This window comes from Mobula hypostoma, chromosome 4 (genome assembly GCF_963921235.1).
Source record: "Mobula hypostoma chromosome 4, sMobHyp1.1, whole genome shotgun sequence".
Classification (NCBI taxonomy): domain Eukaryota; kingdom Metazoa; phylum Chordata; class Chondrichthyes; order Myliobatiformes; family Myliobatidae; genus Mobula; species Mobula hypostoma.
Genome location: NC_086100.1, coordinates 1,743,974 through 1,764,298, shown reverse-complemented (window position 1 = coordinate 1,764,298; position 20,325 = coordinate 1,743,974). Strand labels below are relative to the sequence as shown.

Here is a 20,325-nt window from a genome sequence, read left to right as displayed (position 1 = left end):
CTCCAGGCTTAAGTATTTGGGGAATCCTCCCGGTAATGAGAGCTGAAAACGGCTTTCTCAGCCAGGAATCCTACAGTCGGAGAGGCACGCTGCTGCCAAGGGAAAGAACATAGAACATGATAGCACAGCACAGGCCGTTCAGCCCATCATGTTGTGCTGACCTTTAACTCACGCCAAAATCAATTTAACCTTCCCTCCCACATAGCCCTCAATTTCTCTATCATCCATATACCTATCTAAGAGTCTCTTAAATGTCGCTAATGTATCATTTCTACCACCACCCCTGTCAGGAGGTTCCACGCACCCACCACTCTCTGTGATAAAAACTACTTTGAACATCCTCCCATATACTTTCCTCCAATCGCCTTAAAATGATGCCCTCTCATATTAGCCATTCCTGTCTCGGGAAGACAGCTCTGCCTGTCCACGTGGTCTCTGCCTCTTATCAGCTTGTTCACCTCTATAAAGTCACCCCTCTTTGACCTTTACTCCAAAGAGAAAAACCCCAGGTCACTCAAACTTTCCTCTTAAAACATGCTACCTAATCCAGGCAGCACCTGGGTAAATCTCCTCTGTGTCCTCCCTAAAGTGTCCAAATCCTTCCTATAATGAGGCGACCAGAACTGAACACCACATTCCAAGTGTGGTCTAACCAGGGATTTATCGAGCTGTAACATTAGCTCACAGCTTTTGAAAGCAAATCCCCTCACTAAGAAGGGCCTTCTTAGCCCCCCTATCGACTTGCATGGCAACTTTGAGGGATCTGTGGACATGGACCACCAGATCTCCGACCATATCTGAACATCGTGAGGGGTGACCTTATTGAAAGCTACTGAATGGTGAAAGGCATGAGTGGATGTGGAGAGGATGTTTCCAATGGTGGGAGAGTCTAAGACCAGAGTACACAACCAGAGGGACATCCTTTTAGAACAGACAAGGATGAATTTCTTTAGCCAGTAGTGGTGAATCTGTGGAATTCTTTGCCACAAGCAGCAATGGAAACCAGGTCTTTATGTATATTTAAGACAGAGCTTGATAGATTCCTGATTAGTCAGAGCATGAAGGGATACGGGGGTAAGGCAGGAGATTGGGGCTGAGATGAAAATTGGATCAGCCATGATGAAATGGCAGATCAGAGTCAGTGGCCTAATTCTGTTCCATTACCTCAGAATCAGAATCAGAATCAGGTTTATTATCACTGGACACACACAAAATGCTGGTGAACGCAGCAGGCTAGGCAGCGTCTATAGGAAGAGGTACAGTCAATGTTTCGGGCCAAGACCCTTCGTCAGTACTAAATGAAAGAAGAGATAGTAAGAGATTTGAAAGTGGGAGGGGGAGGGGGAGATCCGAAATGATAGGAGAAGACAGGAGCGGGAGGGATGGAGCCAAGAGCTGGAAAGTTGATTCCCATGATCCACCCCCTTTCTCCAACTCTGTATCCCTTTTGCCAATCACCTGTTCAGCTCTTAGCTTCATCCCTCCCCCTCCTGTCTTCTCCTATCATTTCAGATCTCCCCCTCCCCCTCCCACTTTCAAATCTCTTACTATCTCTTCTTTCAGTTAGTCCTGACAAAGGGTCTTGGCCTGAAACGTCGACTGTACCTCTTCCTATAGACGCTGCCTGGCCTGCTGCGTTCACCAGCATTTTGTGTGTGTTCCTTGATATTCCAGCATCTGCAGATTTTCTCGTGTTTGCATTATTATCACCGTCTATGTCATGAAATTTGTTGACTTAACAGTAGCAGTTCAATGTAATACATAATATAGAAAAAAATTAAATAAATTACAGTATATGTATATTGAATAGATTAAAAATTGTGAAAAAACAAGAACAAGATATGGAAATGTTTGTTTGATGATGATAAACTTCAATAAAAAATAAATTAAGTGAGGTAGTGTTCAAGGATTCAATGTCCATTTAAAAATCAGATGGCAGAGGGGAAGAAGCTGTTCCTGAATTGCTGAGTGTGTACCTTCAGGCTTCTGTATCTCCTGCCTGATGGTAACAGTGAGAAAAGGACATGCCCTGGGTGCTGGAGGTCTTTAATAATGGACGCTGCCTTTCTGAGACACTGGTCAGAAGATGTCCTGGGTACTTTGTAGGTTAGCACCCGAGATGGAGCCGAATAAAGTTACAATCCTCTCCATACCAGATAGTGATGCAGTCTGTCAGAATGCTCTCCACCGTACATCTATACAAGTTTTTTTTAAACAGCACGATACAGGCCATTTGGCCCACAATGCTGTGCCGAACATGTACTTACTTAGAAATTATCTAAGGTTACCCATGGTCCTCTATTTTCCAAAGCTCCGTGTAGCTCTCCAGGAGTCTCTTAAAAGACCCCATCATATCCACCGTCACTGGCAGCCCATTTGCGCACATTCATCACTCTCTGTGTAAAAAACTTATCCCTAACATCTTCTTTGTACCTGCTTCCAAGGACCTCAAACCTGTGCCCTCTCATATTAGCCATTTCGGCTCAGGGAAAAAGCTTCTGACTATTCACACGATCAATGCCTCTCATCACCTTATACATCTCTATCAGGTCACCGCTCATCCTCCGTCGCTCCAAAGAGAAACGGCCGAGTTCACTCAACCTGTAAGGCACACTCACCAACCCAGGCAACGTCCTTGTAAATCTCCTCTGCACCCTTTCTGTAGTTTCCACATCCTTCCTGTATGAGGTGACCTCCAATCCTCCAGAACCTCTCCTGTCCCCATTGATGATGCAAATATCATTGCCAGAGGCTCAGCAATCTCCTTCCTCGCCTCCCACAGTAGCCTGGGGTACATTTCATCTGGTCTTGGAGACTTATCCTACTTGATGCTTTCCAAAAGCTCCAGCACATCCTCTTTCTTAATGTCTATATGCTCCAGCTTTTCAATCTGCTGTAAGTCATCCCTACAATCACCAAGATCCTTTTCCGTAGTGAATACTGAAGCAAAGTATTCATTAAGTACCTCTGCTATCTGCTCTGGTTCCATACACAACTCTCCACTGTCACATTTGATAGGTCCTATTCTTTCGCGTCTTATCCTCTTGCTCTTCACATATTTGTAAAATGCCTTGAGGTTTTCCTTAATCCTGCTCGTCAAGACCTTATCATGGCCCATTCTGGCTCTCCTAATTTTAATCTTAAACTCCTTCTTGCTAGCCTTATAATCTTCTAGATCTCTATCATTACCTAGATTTTTGAACCCATCGTAAGCTTTTCTTTTCTCCTTGACTAGATTTTCAACAGCCTTTGAACACCACCGTTCCTGTACCTGACCATCCTTTCCCCGTCTCATTGGAATGTACCTATGCAGAACGCCACGCAAATATCCCCTGAACATTTGCCACATTTCTTCCGTACATTTCTCTGAGAACATCTGTTCCCAATTTATGCTTCCAAGTTCCTGCCTATAGCTTCATATTTCCCCTTACTCCTATTAAATGTTTTCCTAACTTGTCTGTTCCTACCCTCCCCAAAGCTATGGTAAAGGAGATAGAGTTGTGATCACTATCTCCAAAATGCTCTCCCATTGAGTGACCTGACACCTGTCCATGTGCATTTCCCAATACCAGATCAAGCACAGCCTCTCTTCTTGTAGGGTTATCTACATATTGCATCAGGAGCCTTCCAGAACACACCTAACAAACTCCACCCTATCTAATGCCAATCAATATTGGAAAATTAAAATCTCCCACCACACCAACCCTGTCATTATTGCATCTTTCCAGAATCCATCTCCCTATCTGCTCCTCGATGTTCCTGTAGCTATTGGGTGGTCTATAAATAACAGCCAGTAGAGTTATTGACCCCTTCCTGTTTCTAACTTCTACCCACGGAGACTCAATAGACAATCCCTCCATGACTTCCTCCTTTTCTGCAGCCGTGACACTATCTCTGATCAGCAGTGCCACGCCCCCACCTCTTTTGCCTCCCTCCCCGTCCTTTCTGAAACATCTAAAGCCTGGCACTCTAAATAACCATTCCTGCCCAAACCATCCCAGTCTCTGTAATGGCCACAACATCATAGCTCCAAGTACTGATCCATGCTCTAAGCAATGCCTCTTGCATTAAAGAAGACACATCTCAAACCATCGGTCTGAGCGCATCCCTTCTCTATCACCTGCCTATCCTCCCTCACACACTATCTCCCAGCTTACTCTATTTCTGGGCCATCAGCCCCTTCCTCCATCTCTTCAGTTCAGTTCCCACCAGCCCCCTCAAGCAATACTAGCCTTAGCAAATCTCTGGCCAGGATATTGGTCCCCCTAGGATTCAAGCGCAACCCGTCGTCAGGTCACTCTTGCCCCAAAAGAGGTCCCAAAGATACAGAGCTCTGAATCCCTGCCCCCTGCTCCAATCCCTCAGCCATGCATTTATCCTTCAACCCACCTTCTTCCTATACTCACTGTCACGTGGCACAGGCAGTAATCCTTTGAAGTCCTGCTTCTTAACTTCGTTCTTAACTCCCTGTAGTCTGTTTTCAGGACCTCCTCCCTTTTCCTACCTATGTTGTTGGTACCAGTATGTACCACGACCTCTGGCTGTTCACCTTCCCATTTCAGGATATTGTGGACGTGGTCAGAAACATCCCGGACCCTGGCACCTGGGAGGCAAACTACCTTCTGCATTTCTTTCCTGCATCCACAGAATCGCCTGTCTGACCCCCTAACTATAGAGTCCCCTATTACTGCTGCCTTCTTCCTTTCTCTACCCTTCTGAGCCACAGGGCCAGACTCTGTGCCAGAGGCGTGACCACTGTTGCTTCCCCCAGGTAAGTTGTCCCTCCCCTGACAGTACTCAACCAGGAGTACCTATTGTCAAGGGGGACAGCCACAGGGGTACTCTGCCGTGTCTGACACTTGCCCCTCCCTCTCCTGACTGTTACCCACTTACCTGTCTCCCGAGGCCCCAGTGTGACTACTTGCCTATAACTCCTCTCAATCACCTCCTCACTCTCCCTGACCAGATGAAGGTGATCGAGCTGCAGCTCCAGTTCCCTAACGCTGTCCCTAAGGAGCTGTAGCTCGACGCACCTGGAGCAGATGTGGCTGTCCAGGAGACTGGGAGTCTCTCGGGCTTCCCGCATTTAACACACAGTACAGAACACCAGCCTCACAGACATACTTCCTATTTCTATTCTTCACAGATAACCTACCTGGCCTCGACCCGTTATCACCGAAGCCCTGTTGAACCAAAGCCCTCCTATTCTGTCTCTCTCTACTCTAACGTTTTGAGTGTTTTTGTTGACATACCAAATCTCTTCAAACTCCTAATGAAGTATAGTCACTGTCTTGCCTTCTTTATAGCTGCATCGATATGTTGGGACCAGGTCAGGTCCTCAGAGATCTTGACACCCAGGAACTTGAAACTGCTGACTCTCTCCACTTCTGATCCCTGTATGAGGATTAGTATGTGTTCCTAAAGTCCACAATCAGCTCTTCGTCTTACTGACGTTGAGTGCCAGGTTGTTGCTGCGGCACCACTCCACTAGTTGGTATATCATGCTCCTGTACCCCATCTCATCTCCATGTGAGATTCTACTAACAATGGTTGTATCATCACCAAATTTATAGATGGTACTTGAGCTGTGCCTAGCCACAGAGTCATGGGTACAGACAGAGTAGAGCAGTGGGCTAAGCACACATTCCTGAGGTGCACCAGTGTTGTCAATCAGGATCTTATGATCTTGTAATATTCCAAATGTGGTCTAATCAGTATTAACCACACTTGACATTAGTTCATTCTCTTTTAGCAATATTTCTCTACATGGACATTTCCATTCAGAAACTCCCATGCTGTAAAGTCGATCAGAGCAGGGGACAGAGCAGATTATGTTAGAGTTTTATTGTCATTGCTGAAGACAATGAGATTACAGTACTGCTCCATTCAGCGCAAAACAGCACACTGGCAACTGAATTACTGAAAAAACAATGACAACATTTAAAGTAACATTTGAGTTATTTAGGATGACATCTAAATTACAACTGAATTTAAAAGAAACAACTCTAAACTGGGGCAGTTTTCAGTTGCATGAAAAAGCTGTTTTTCAGACTGATACTGGAAAGACAGGGCTTCAGGATCGGAGGCGAGAACTGATTTTGCTCACTCTTCCACAATGTTAACTCCTCTGTCACTGTAGCACTGCGACTATGAGCTCTGCCCTCAGCTGCTGTGCTCCGTGCCAGCTACCAGCTGATCTGACGGACTGATACTGAGGTTCGGGCCACCTCCAGGCTCAGATTTAACAACTCATCCAGTTCAGAATACTGTTGCTCACCTCTACTGCTTGCATGATTTGTGTTTTTTTTCCTTTCTCTGCGCATCAGATGTTGGTCTTTAGTTTATTTTTTTTATTGAGTTCTTTTGAGTTTCTTGCTTTGTGGCTGCCTGTAAGGATACAAATCTCAATAAGTACTTTGATAATAAATGTACTTTCAAACTTTGAATCTTTGATGCCTGTGCAAAGATGTTTCTGTATCTCTTGCCGGATGGCAGGAGATTGAATAGGTGAATAGTAGGGTGGGATGAGCCTGTCACAATTTTGCAAGCCAGTTGTAGACGTGTGTTGCTAATGGTTTCCAATCTGGTAGTCGTGTCCCAGTGATGTTCTGTGCAGTCCTAGTCACTTGCTGAAGTCCATTTTGGCCAATCTTGCTGCAGCTAGTGTACCATACTGTTACGTAGTATGCCAGTATGCTCTCAGTTACCCAACAATGAAGTTTTACCAGCAGTTTTTGGGACAGATTTGTTCTCTTTAAACTTCTAAGATAGTACTGTCGTTGCTGAGCCTTCCCTCCTATCAAGGAGGAGTTAGTGATCCAGGAGTGCTCCTCTGTGATATTTACTCCCAAACACTTAAAGCTGGACATCCTTTCCACTGCTTCGCCAGTTATCAGGAGTGAAGCTTCTTCATACCTTCTTGATTTCATGAAATCGATAATCATGTCTTTGTTTTTTGGATGTTGAGTGATCCTGCCATCAGGATTAGGGAGGTTGATGTGTACCTGCCTAGTCTGTCTGTCAGTGGAAATGGTAAGAAAGTCCAGAATCCAGTTGCAGATTGACATATAGAGTCAATGAATGTGTAGTTAAATAGTTAGCTTGTAGGGGAGTGTGGTGTTGATGGCAGAACTGTAGTCAATAAAAAAGCATTCTGGTGTCGGTGAGCTCGTGCTCCAGCTGTTCCGGTACGATGCAGATGGTATTCTCAGTCGACTGGAGAGTCAAATAGGCATGCTGGAGCTGGGGCGGAATAGTAGGGATGGCATGCCTAAGCAGTCTGTCCAGGCACTTGGCAACTATGTGCAACTGGCCTGTCATTGTTGAGACATGTTACTGCTGACTGCTGTGGGATTGGTAAGATGGCTGATGTTTTGAAGAATCCAGGGACAGAGGGAGATTCTGGATTCAGTAAAGTACCTTTGCCGGCTGGTCAGTGCAGCCCCAAGTCTGCTAACTGGTCCATGTGTTGATACCGTGGAGAGTAAGTTTCACCTCACGTGTGCTGAGTGTCAGCACTGTGTCCCGTGTCCGCAGTGTCAAGGCCTTCTTCACCGACTTGCTGTCAAACCAGGTGAAGAAGTTGTTCAGCTCCTCAGCTAGAGCGACGCTGCAGTTTGCAGGGCAGGACATCTTTCCTTTTCAGCCTGATGCTGTCCCACATGCGTCAGGGTTAGTGGCGTTATTGAAGTGTGTCTCTATCTTTACTTGGTGGTTTTGATGCCTTATTTACGGTTCGACCTGGTTTTGCAAAGTCACTGAATCTGTAAGCAGCATCCCGAGCCCTGAGCAGGTTCCTGATTTTGTTGTTCATCCATGGCTTTTGATTCGGGAATACAGGGATGTTTTTATTGCTGGCGACACTGTCTACATGATATCTGATACAGTCCATGACCGTCGTGGAGCAGCAAGTCACAGCAGCGAGGCTGCCCCCGAGGTACCAGGGTGGGATTAGTTTCTCATCCTCAGCTGGAATTGCCATTCCAGATTTGGGAATGACATGCAAGTGCCAGCAGATCGTTTCACAGAACATAAAACAGTACAGCACAGCAAAAGGCCACTCAACCCTCAGTGTTGTGCTGAACCAACTAAATTACTCATCAAATTGTCAACTAATTTTCTCTGCCTACACAATATCCATATCTTTCCTTTTTCCTCACATTCATGTGCCTATCTAAACGTCTCTTCAAAGTCGCTAATGTATCTGCCTCTACCACCAGCCCAGGCAGCACATTCCAGACACCCACCCCTCTGTGTGTGAAAAAAAACCTGCCCCTCACATCTTCTTTGAAATTACCCTCTCTCACCTTAAATGCATGTCCTCTGGTGTTAGACATTTCAACCCTGGGAAGAGATACTGTCTGTCTACTCTATCTGTGGCTCTCATAGTCTTATAAACCTCTGTCAGATCTCCCTTCGGCCTTCCTGCTCCAGATAAAACCACCCAAGATTGTACAACCTCTCGTTATAGCTCATGTCCTCTAATCCAGGCAGCACCCTGGTAACCTCTTCCGAACCCTTTTCTGTCATGAGGGCCGCAGATCTCAGATCCTCTCTCATGAACTGGTCACACAAAATGTAAGGCAGCTCTCAACAATGACTCGGATACCTTTGCTCACCTCACCGAGGCATCGTTCTATACGTGCTGTCCCTGCTCAGTCTCCACGTCCCCACCCTCGTCTGCCATTTGGACACAACATGGAGGTCCATTCTGCCATTTGTCAGGGAGAAGGTATACGTATCTGTTGAGGTCTTTGTTCAGACTGTCATCTTTCTTTATCCTGGGGACCCTGGACTGGGAGTGTTGTACAGAGCATGTTGTACAACAGGTTTGTAAACTGGTTCACATTCCCACACCACATTCCAGATATCTATTGAAAGGGCAGCTTTAGACACCTGGAATACGTAGAGTTGTGGCACCTGGATTGTGCAGAACCAGACTCAAACACAGTTATTTTCCCCAAGCAGAAAGACTCATCAACCCCTTCACCCACATACCCACCCCTCCTCACCTCCAACCACCTCCACTTTATCATTATATCAAAAGGTTAGCATGGTGCGACTGGTGTCCTGAGCTGCGTATATTTCCATACAAGAAACATCGAGGCAAAGGCAGATAATACTGCTGAAGATGACGCCAGCCAGTTTACAAACAGGCAATGTGCTGTTGTTAGGGCAAGACTTCAGTCAAGAGGATGAGTTGCAACGTAAAAGGCGGACAAAATCAAAAAAGGTGAACACAGGACTAAAGGTGTTACAATTGAATGCCTGTAGTACACAGAATAAGGTGGATGAACTTGCAGCACAGTTGCAGATTGGCAGGTATGATGTAGTCATCACTGAATCATGGCTGGAGGACTATAGCTGGAATCTTAATGTCCAAGGATAGACATTGTATTGAAAGGACAGGCAGGAAGGCAGAGGGGGCGGTGCTGCTCTGTTGGTAAAAAATGAAATCAAATCATTAGAAAGAGGTGACATAGGGTCGGTAGGTATTAGAAACATAGAAAATAGGTGCAGGAGTAGGCCATTCGGCCCTTCGAGCCTGCACCGCCATTTATTATGATCATGGCTGATCATCCAACTCAGAACCCCGCCCCAGCCTTCCCTCCATACCCCCTGACCCCCGTAGCCACAAGGGCCATATCTAACTCCCTCTTAAATATAGCCAATGAACTGGCCTCAACAGTTTCCTTGAATCATTGTGGATAGAGCTAAGGAACTGCAAGGGTAAGAAGACCCTGATGAGAGTTGTATTGACCCTCAAACAATAGTAAGGATGTGGCCTATAAATCACAATGGGAGATAGAAAATGCATGCCAAAAGGGCAATATTACAATAGTCATGGGAATTTCAATCTACAGGTAGATTGGGAAAATCAGGTTGGAGCTGGATTCCAGGAGGGGGAATTTCTAGAGTGCCCACACGATGGTTTTTAAGAGCAGCTCATGGTTGAGCCCACTAGAGCATCAGCTATCCTGAATAGGGTGTTGTGCAAAGAACCATAATTGATTAACGAGCTTAAGGTAAAAGAACCCTAAGAGGAAAATGATCATAATATACCTAAATTCACCCTGAATTTTGAGAAGGGGAAGCTAAATTCAGATGTATCAGAATGACAGTGGAGTAAAGGGAATTACAGAGGCATGAGAGAGGAGTTGGCCAGAATGGACTAAAAAAGAACACTGGCAGGGATGATGACAGAGCAGCAATGGCTGAGGTAGACATGTTCTCGATTAGCCAGGGCATCAAAGGGTATGGGGCGAAGGCAGGGGAATGGGGGTGACTGGAAGAATTGGATCAGACCATGATTGAATGGTGGAGCAGACAGATGGGCCGAATGGCCTACTTCTGCTCCTATATCTTATGAATTTCTAGGAGCAATTCAGAAGGCACAGGATATGTACATCCCAGAGAGGAGGACGTATTCGAAAGGCAAGACTACACAACCATGGCTAACAAGGGAAGTCAAGAACTTCATAAAAGCCAAAGAGAGGGCATATAACAGCATAGGCAGAGGAGAATGGGTCAATGTTGTGTACTTAGACTTTCAAAAGGCCTTTGGCTAGGTGCCACACATGAGGTTGCTTAAAGAGCTATGAGTCCATGGTATTACAGGAAAGATTCTAGCATGGATAAAGCAGTGGTGATTGGCAGGAGGCAAAGAGCAGGAATAAAGGGAACCTTTTCTGACTGGCTGCCAGTTACTAGTGGTGTTCCACAGTGGTCTGTGTTGGGAACAATTCTTTTTATGTTGTATATCAATGACTTGGATGATGGAATTGATGGCTTTGTTGCAAAGTTTGCAGACGATACGAAGATAGATAGAGAGGCAGGTGGTTTTGAGTAAGTAGAGAGGCTACAAAGGGACTTAAAACAGATTAGGAGAATGGGCCAAGAAGTGGCAGGTTGAATACAGATGAGAAGTGTATGGTCATGCACTTTGGCAGAAGAAATGAAAGAGCTGGCTCTCCATTTTCTAAATGGAGAGAAAATACAAAACACTGAGGTGCAAAGGACTTGGGAGTTCTTGTGCAGGATTCCCTAAACGTTAATTTGCAGTTTGAGTCGGTGGTAAGAAAGACAAATGCAATGTTAGCATTCCTTTCCAGAGAACTAGAATATAAAAGCAAGGATGTAATATTGAAACTTTATAAAGCACTGGTGAGGCTTTACTTGGAGTATTGTGAGCAGGTTTGGGCCCCTATATCTTAGAAAGGATATGCTGAAACTGAAGAGGGTTCAAAGGAGGTTCACGAAAATGTTTCCAGGATTAAACGGTTTGTCATGTGAAGGGTGTTTGAAGGCTCTGGGCCTGTACTCACTGAAATTCAGAAGAATGAGTGGTAACCTCACTGAAACCTATCAAATGGTGAAAGGCCGTGATAGAGTGAATGTGGAGAGGATGTTTCCTATGGTGGAGAGTCTATGACCAGAGAACACAGCCTCAGAATAGAGGGACATCCTTTTAGAACGGAGATGAGGAGGAATTTCTTCAGCCAGAGTGTGATGAATCTGTGGAATTCTTCGCAACAGGCAGCTGTGGAAACCATCTTTAGAAGGAGGTGAAAGAGGCCATAGTTGGAAGTTCAACGTCAAAGAATATATCTTGTAACGAAAGGACAGGCTGTAAGGCAAAGATGGTGATGTGGCTCTGTTGGTAAGAGATGGAATAATTTCTTTAGAAAGAGGTGATATAGGGTCAGAGAATGTTGAATCTTTATGGGTGGAGTTAAGAAATTACAAGGGCAAAAAAAACTTTATGGGAATCATATATAGGCTTCTAAATACGAACCAAGATGTGGAGTTGAGATTGCAAAGGGAGCTGGGAAAAGGCATGTAATAAGGGTAATGTCACAATTGTAATGGGGGCCTTCAATACACAAGGGGATTGGGAAAATTAGGTTGGTGTCGGATCGCAAGAGAGGGAATTTGTTAATTGCCTATGAGATTGCTTTTTAGAGCAGCTTGTGCTTGAGCCTACTCGAGGAAAGGCTATGTTAGATTGGGTGTTGTCTAATAACCCAGATCTTATAATGATCATGATCGTCTTCATACTGCAATTTGAGAGGGAGAAGCATAAGTCACATGTATCAGTATCGCAATGGAATAAGGGGAATTACAGAGGCATGAGAAGGAAGCTTGCCCAGTGGATTAGAGGAGGATGACGGCAGAGCAGAGATGGCTGAAGTTTCTGGGAATAGTTCACAAGGTGCAGGATAGATATGTCCCACAGAAGAAGTAGTTCTCAAATGGCAGGGTGAAGTTAAGGAGTACATAAAAGCCAAAGAATGGGCATATAAGGTAGCAAAACTGAGTGGGAAGTTGGATGATTGGGAAGCTTTTAAAATCCAACAAAAGGCAACTAAAAAAGCTATAAGAAGGGAAAAGATGAAATATAAGGGCAGCCGAGCCAATAATGTAAAGCAGGACACCAAATGTTTTTTTTCAGTTATACAAAGAGTAAGGGGGAGGTGAGAGTTGATATTGGACCATTGAAAAATGATGCTGGTGAGGTAGTAATGGGTTCCAGAGAAATGGTAGATGAACTTAATGGGGATTTTGCATCTGTCATCACTGTGGAAGACACTAGCAGTGTGCCGGGGCCCATGAGTGTCAGGGAGTAGGAGTGGGTGCCATTGCTACCACAAAGGACAAAGTGCTAGACAAACTCAAAGGTCTGAAGATGTATAAGTCACCTGGACCAGGTGGAGTCCTGAGAGAGGTTGCTGAAGAGATAATGGATGCATTGGTCATGGTCTTTAAAGAACACACTTGATTCTGGCATTGTCTCGGAGGAGTGGAAGATTGCAAATGTCACTCCACCCTTTATGAAGGGAGGAAGGCAAAAAAAAGGAAATAATAAGCCAGTTAGCCTAACCTCAGTGGTAGGAAAAGTGTTGGAGTCTATTATTAAGAATGAGGTTGGAGACTAATGATAAAATAAATCCAAGTCAGCATGGTTTCTTTAAAGGGAAATCTTGTCTGACTAACCTGTTAAAGTTCTTCAAGGAAGTAACAAGCAGGGTGGACAAAGGAGAGGCAGTCGATATTATTTACTTGGATTTTCAGAAAACATTTGATAGGGTACCACAGGTGAGGCTGCTTAACAAGATAAAATCCTATGGCATTACAGGAAAGATACTGACATGGATAGCGGAGTGGCTGACAGGCAGGAGGCAGCAAGTGGGAATAAAAGGGGCCATTTTTATATTTTTTAAATTTTATATATGGCTGCTGATGACTACTGTTTTCTTCAGGGGTCAGTATTGGGACTGCTGCTTTTCACACTGTTTGTCAATGATTTAGATAATGGAATTGATGGATTTGTGGCAAAGTTTGTGGATGATACGAAGACAGGTGGAGGGGTAGGTAATGCTGAGGAAGCAATGTGATTGCAGCAGGACTGAGACAGATTGGAAGAAAGGGTAAAAATGCGGAAGATGGAATGCAGTGTTGGAAAAGGTATGATAATGCATTTTGGTAAAAGGAGTAATAGTGCAGACTGTTATCCAAATAGGCAGAAGGTTCAAAGGAGTCCTCGTGCAATACGTCCAGAGGTTAAATTACAGATTGAGTCCGTGGTAAAGAAGGCAAATGTAATGTTGGCATTTATTTGATGGGGAATAGAATATAAAGACAAGGAGATAATGCTGAGGCTTTACAAGATACTAGTCAGGCTGCACTTTGAGTACTGTCAACAGTTTTGGGCCCCATATCTCAGGAAGAATGTGCTGTCATTGGAGAGAGTCCAGAGGAGCCTCACAAGAATGAAAGGGTTAACATATAAGGAGCATTTGGCATCTATGGGCCTGTACTCACTGGAATTTAGAAGAGTGCACGGGGATCTCATTGAAACCTACCGAATATTGAAAAAACAAGATCGGGTGGATGTGGAGAAGATGTTTCCTATGGTGGAGGTATCCAGAACTAGAGGGCACAGTCTCAAAATTGAGGGATGACCTTTTAGAACAAAGTTAGGGAGGAATTTTTTTAGCCAGTGACTAGTGAATCTGCTACAGACTGCGATGGAAGCCAAGTCGTTGGGTAAATTTACAGTACAGCGGAAGTTGATCATTTCCTGATTGGTCAGGGCATCAAAGGATATGCGAAAAGGTACATAGAACCATAGAACCATAGAAACTACAGCACAGAAACAGGCCCTTTGGCCCTTCTTGGCTGTGCCGAACCATTTTCTGCCTAGTCCCACTGACCTGCACACAGACCATATCCCTCCATACACCTCCCATCCATGTATCTGTCCAATTTATTCTTAAATGTTAAAAAAGAACCCGCATTTACCACCTCGTCTGGCAGCTCATTCCATACTCCCACCACCCTCTGTGTGAAGAAGCCCCCCCCAACGTTCCCTTTAAACTTTTCCCCCCTCACCCTTAACCCATGTCCTCTGGTTTTTTTCTCCCCTTGCCTCAGTGGAAAAAGCCTGCTTGCATTCACTCTATCTATACCCATCATAATTTTATATATCTCTATCAAATCTCCCCTCATTCTTCTACGCTCCAGGGAATAAAGTCCTAACCTATTCAACCTTTCTCTGTAACTGAGTTTCTCAAGTCCCGGCAACATCCTTGTAAACCTTCTCTGCACTCTTTCAACCTTATTTATATCCTTCCTGTAATTTGGTGACCAAAACTGAACACAATACTCCAGATTTGGCCTCACCAATGCCTTTTACAACCTCATCATAACATTCCAGCTCTTATACTCAATACTTCGATTAATAAAGGCCAATGTACCAAAAGCTCTCTTTATGACCCTATCTACCTGTGACGACACTTTTAGGGAATTTTGTATCTGTATTCCCAGATCCCTCTGTTCCACTGCACTCCTCAGTGCCTTACCATTAACCCTGTATGTTCTACGTTGGTTTGTCCTTCCAACGTGCAATACCTCACACTTGTCAGTATTAAGCTCCATCTGCCATTTTTCAGCCCATTTTTCCAGCTGGTCCAAGTCCCTCTGCAGGCTCTGAAAACCTTCCTCACTGTCTACTACACCTCCAATCTTTGTATCATCAGCAAACTTGCTGATCCAATTTACCACATTATCATCCAGGTCATTGATATAGATGACAAATAACAATGGACCCAGCACTGATCCCTGTGGCACACCACTAGTCACAGGCCTCCACTCAGAGAAGCAATTCTCTACCACCACTCTCTGGCTTCTTCCATCGAGCCAATGTCTAATCCAATTTACCACCTCTCCATGTATACCTAGCGACTGAATTTTCCTAACTAACCTCCCATGCGGGACCTTGTCAAAGGCCTTACTGAAGTCCATGTAGACAATATCCACTGCCTTCCCTTCATCCACTTTCCTGGTAACCTCCTCGAAAAAACTCCAACAGATTGGTCAAACATGACCTACCACGCACAAAGCCATGTTGACTCTCCCTAATAAGCCCCTGTCTATCTAAATGCTTGTAGATTCTGTCTCTTAGTACTCCCTCCAATAACTTACCTACTACTGACGTTAAACTCACCGGCCTATAATTTCCCGGATTATTTTTCGATCCTTTTTTAAACAACGGAACAACATGAGCCACTCTCCAATCCTCCGGCACTTCACCCGTAGACAGCGACATTTTAAATATTTCTGCCAGGGCCCCCGCAATTTCAACACTAGTCTCCTTCAAGGTCCGAGGGAACACTCTGTCAGGTCCCGGGGATTTATCCACTTTAATTTTCCTCAAGACAGCAAGCACCTCCTCCTTTTCAATCTGTACACTTCCCATAGTCTTTTCATAGACATGACCTCAGGATGCCAGAGTGCAGAGTTCATTTCCAGCATCCTCTGGAAGCACCTTGAATGCTCCTTCCCGTGTGCGCATGGGTTTTCTTTGGTTTTCTTTATAGTTTCCATAGACACGATTGAGGTTGAGTGGGATCTGGGATAAGCCATGAAGGAATGGCGGAGCAGACTCGATGGGCTGAATGGCCTAATTCTGCTCCTTTGTCTTATGGTCAACCATAGTTGTTGGTAGATTCTTGATTGGTCAAGGCATGCAGGGATATGGGGAGAAGGCAGGAGATTGGAACTGAGAGGAAACATGGATCAGCCATGATAAATTGTGTAGCAGGCTTGATGGGCCAAATGGCCTAATTCTGCTCCTATATCAGTCATCTTATGCCCAGACACTTCTATACCTTATGTCACTTTATGGACATAAAATCAAACCATGTTTATCACCTGGCCGCATGGTGTGCCGACAACAACCTGACCCTTAACACCCAGACCACCAAGGAGATCATGGTGGACTTCAGGCATGCTAGGAGCCACACTCACAGCCCCATCTACATCAACGGAGCTGTAGTGGAGTGTGTATCAAGCTTCAAATTCCTTGGTGTCCACATTTCCAAGGATCTCACCTGGTCACTGAACTCCTCCATCCTGATCAGAAAGGCGCAACAGTGCCTTTATTTCCTGCGGAGCATCAAGAAAGCTCACCTCTGTCCCAGGATACTGACGGACTTTTACCGATGTACCATTGAGAACATACTCACCAACTGCATCTCAGTGTGGTATGGCAATTGTCCCATATCGGACCGCAAAGCACTCCAGTGTGCGGTGAAAACTGCCCAGCAGATTATCGGCACCCAATTGCCCACCATTGAGAACATCTACCATAAACACTGCCTGGGCAGGGCGAAAAGCATTATCAGGGATGCATCTCATCCTAACCATGGACTTTTTACTCTCCTCCCACCCGGTAGGCGCTACAGGAGCCTCCGCTACCGCACCAACAGGCTCAGGAAGAGCTTCTTCCCTGAGGCTGTGACCCTGCTGAACCTCACATCACAGCGCTAAGCAGTATTGTACCCATATTGTACTGTCTCAGTACTTTTATATTTGTGTGCTGTGGCACTTACTTTTTATTCACAGTTATTTTGTAAATAACACTATTCTTTGCATTTCTGGTTAGATGCTAACTGTATTTCATTGGCTTTGTATCTGTACTCAGTACAATGACAATAAAGTTGAATCTAATCTGATCTATTGTATGTATTTACAGTATTTTAAAACTTATATATACATATCTATATATAATTAAATAAGCAGCGCAAAAATAAAACAAAAAGATAGTGTTCAGGGGTTCATTCTCCGTTCAGAAATCTGATGGCAGAGGGAAAGAAGCTGTTCCTGAAATGTTGAGTGTGTGCCTTCAGGCTCCTGTACCTCGGCCTTATCAGTAGTTACAAGAAGAGGGCAACAATAAAAGATATGATATGGGCCTGGAAATAAAACAGGTAACACTCCCTTACAGATGTCTGTCAAATACTTTAAGAGCAGGGACAGGCTTACAGGGCATCCTCAACACTGAGGATACTGTTTTATTTAAGTTTTGTTGATGCTTAGTTCTTTTTACACAAAACAACGACACAAACTAAAAGGGAGCCTGTGGATAAAGATCATTTATTTAAAGATACAATGCGGTCCTTCTGGCAACCCGATTTCACCCTACCCCAATCACAGGACAATTTACAATGACCAATTAACTTACTAACTGGTATGTCTTTGAATTGTGGGTGGGAAACCGGAGCACCCAAAGAAAACTCATGCACACACGGGAAGGAGCATTCAAGGTGCTTCCAGAGGACGCTGGAAATGAACTCTGCACTCTGGCACCCTGAGGTCATGTGAACCACTCCACTACTGTGACACTGGTGGTTAGGATAGGGTCAGCACAGTGAAGTTCCCTCAGCAAACTGAACACAGGGAAGCTGCCCTTATACTGCCATGCCAAATGTTGCCAAGGCCATGACAGCAAAGGTTACTCTAAGACAGCATCTCCTATGTTGCAACACACATCAAAGTTGCTGGTGAACACAGCAGGCCAGGCAGCAAGCATCTCTAGGAAGAGGTACAGTCGACGTTTCGGGCCGAGACCCTTCGTCAGGACTAACTGAAGGAAGAGTTAGTAAGAGATTTCCTATGTTGCACTAGAACGTTCCATCTGCATGGTATAGCAACTACAGAGGGCTGTGCATGCAGCTCAGCACATCTCAGAAGCCTGCCTCCCCTCCATGGACTCTCTCTACTTTCCACTGCCTCAGTAAAGCAGCCAGAATTATCAAAGATCCCACCCAGCCCAGACATTTTCTGTTCTGCGCCCCTCCCATTGGGTAGCAGATGCAAAAGCCTTAAAGCACGTCCCATCAGGCTGAAGAACACCTTCTACCCTGCAGTTATAACACCCTAAATTGGACATAATTGCTGTCATTATCATCTTGCACCTTTCTGTCTGCCTGCTCTGCACTTTCTCTCAAACCGTAGCTTCATTCTGCACTTTAGAACAGAGATAAGGAGGAATTTTTTAGCCAGAGGGTGGTGAATCTGTGGAATTCATTGTTACAGATGCATGTGGAGCCCAAGCTATTGGGTAGATTTCAAGCAGAGGTTGATAGGATCTTGATTAGTCAGGGTGGTCAAAGTTTACAGGGAGAAGGCTGGAGAATGGCATTGAAAGGGATCATAAATCAGCCATTGTGGAATGGCAAAGCAAGCACGATGGGCTGAATGGCTTCATCCTGTTCCTATATCTTATGGTCTGACGGTCTAAGGATCCTTTGCTTTGGGGCAGGGTGCAGTCTTGCTAGTTACAGGTCATTTAGACCATAAGACCATAATATATAGGAGAAGAATTAGGCCATTTGGCCCATCAAGTGCACCACCATTCCATCATGGCTGATCTATTCTTCCTCTCAGCCCCAATCTCCTACCCTCTCCCCATAGCCCTTCATGCCCTGACCAGTCAAAAATTTACCATCCTCTGTCTTAAATATTCATAAAAATGGCCTCCACAGCTGCCTGTGGCAATGAATTCCACAGATTCACCACACTCTGGCTAAAGAAATTCCTCCACATCTCCATTCTAAAAAGATACCCCTCTCTTCTGAGGTTATGTCCTCTGGTCATAGACTCTCCCACCAGTGGAAATATCCTCTCCACATGCACTCTATCAAGGCATTTCAACATTCAATAGGTTTTCATGAGGTAACCCCTCATTCTTCTGAATTCTAGTGAATACAGGCCCAGAGCCATCAAATGCTCATCATATGACAAGCCAGTCTATCCTGAGAACATTTTCGTGAATCCTTTGAACTCTCTCCAGTTTGAGCACACCTTTCTAAGATAAGGGGCCTAAAACTGCTCATAATATCATAAGTGAGACCTCACCAGTGCTTTACAAGGTCTCAACATCATTTTATTCTACCCTTTAATTTCTTCTACCAAAGTGCATGACCATACACTTGCTGACACTGTACTCCACCTGTCATTTCTTTGTCCATTTTCCTAATCTGGCCAAATTCTTCTGTCACTTCCCTAGTTCCTCAAAACTACCTGCCCCTCCACCTATATTCATATTGTTCACAAAATGTGCAACAAAGCCATCAATTCCACCATCCAAATCATTGATATATGATGTAAAAAGAATCAGACCCCTGAGGAACACCACTAGTCTCTGGCAGCCAGCCAGAAAAGGCTCCCTTTATTCCCACTCTTTGCCTCCTGCCAATCAGCCACTGCTTCATCCATGCTAGAATCTTTCCTGTAAACCCATGGGCTCTTAACTTGTTAAGCAGCCTCATGTGTGGCAACTTGTCAAAGGCTTTCTGAAAATTCAAGTACACATTAACTGATTCTCCTTTGTCTATCCTGCTTGTTATTTCTTCAAATAATTTCCAACAGATTTGTCAGGCAAGATTTTCTCTTGAGGAATCAATCCTGAGTGAGGCCTATTTTATCATGTGCCTCCAAGTACCCTGAGACATCATCCTGACAATCATCTCCAACATCTTCCCAACCACTGAGGTCAGACTAACTGGCCTATAATGTCCTGTCTTTTGCCTCTTTCTCTTCTTGAAGAGTGGAGTGACATTTGCAATTTTCCAGTCTTCTGAAACATTTTAGAATCTAGTAATTCTCAAAAGATCTTTTCTAATGCCTCCATAATCTCTTCAGCCACCTCTTTCAGAACCCTGGGGTGTCCACCATCTGGTCCTGGTGATTTATCTACCTTCAGACCTTTCAGTTTCCCAAGAACTTTCTCCCAAGTAATGGCAACTTCACACACAACTGACCCCTGACACTCTCGAACTTCCACCACACTGCTAGCATCTTTCACAGTGATGATTGATGCAAAATACTTAGTCAGTTCGTCTGCCATTTCCTTGTCCCCCATTACTACCTCTCCAGCATAGTTTTCACGCGGTCCAATATCCACTCATTTCTCCTTTACACTTTATGTATCGGTAGAAACTTCTGCTATCCTCTTTAATATTATTGGCTAGCTTACTTTCA

At 44.6% G+C, this 20,325-nt stretch overlaps 1 protein-coding gene across 4 annotated transcripts in view; it reads right to left on the bottom strand.

The window, feature by feature from the left end:
• The window catches only part of LOC134345086 (lipoma-preferred partner homolog), a 453,573-nt gene that overhangs the window by 255,817 nt on the left and 177,431 nt on the right, over window positions 1–20,325 (bottom strand). Inside the window, exon 1 of one of the 4 annotated variants that reach the window (XM_063045235.1) lies at window positions 6,278–6,384. The exons of the other annotated variants lie outside the window; for them this stretch is intronic. Coding sequence (XP_062901305.1) covers window positions 6,278–6,323 — 46 coding nt within the window. The 5' untranslated portion in view covers window positions 6,324–6,384. Of the gene's footprint in view, window positions 1–6,277; window positions 6,385–20,325 lie in introns of those variants that run through there. 4 annotated transcript variants of the gene reach the window in all.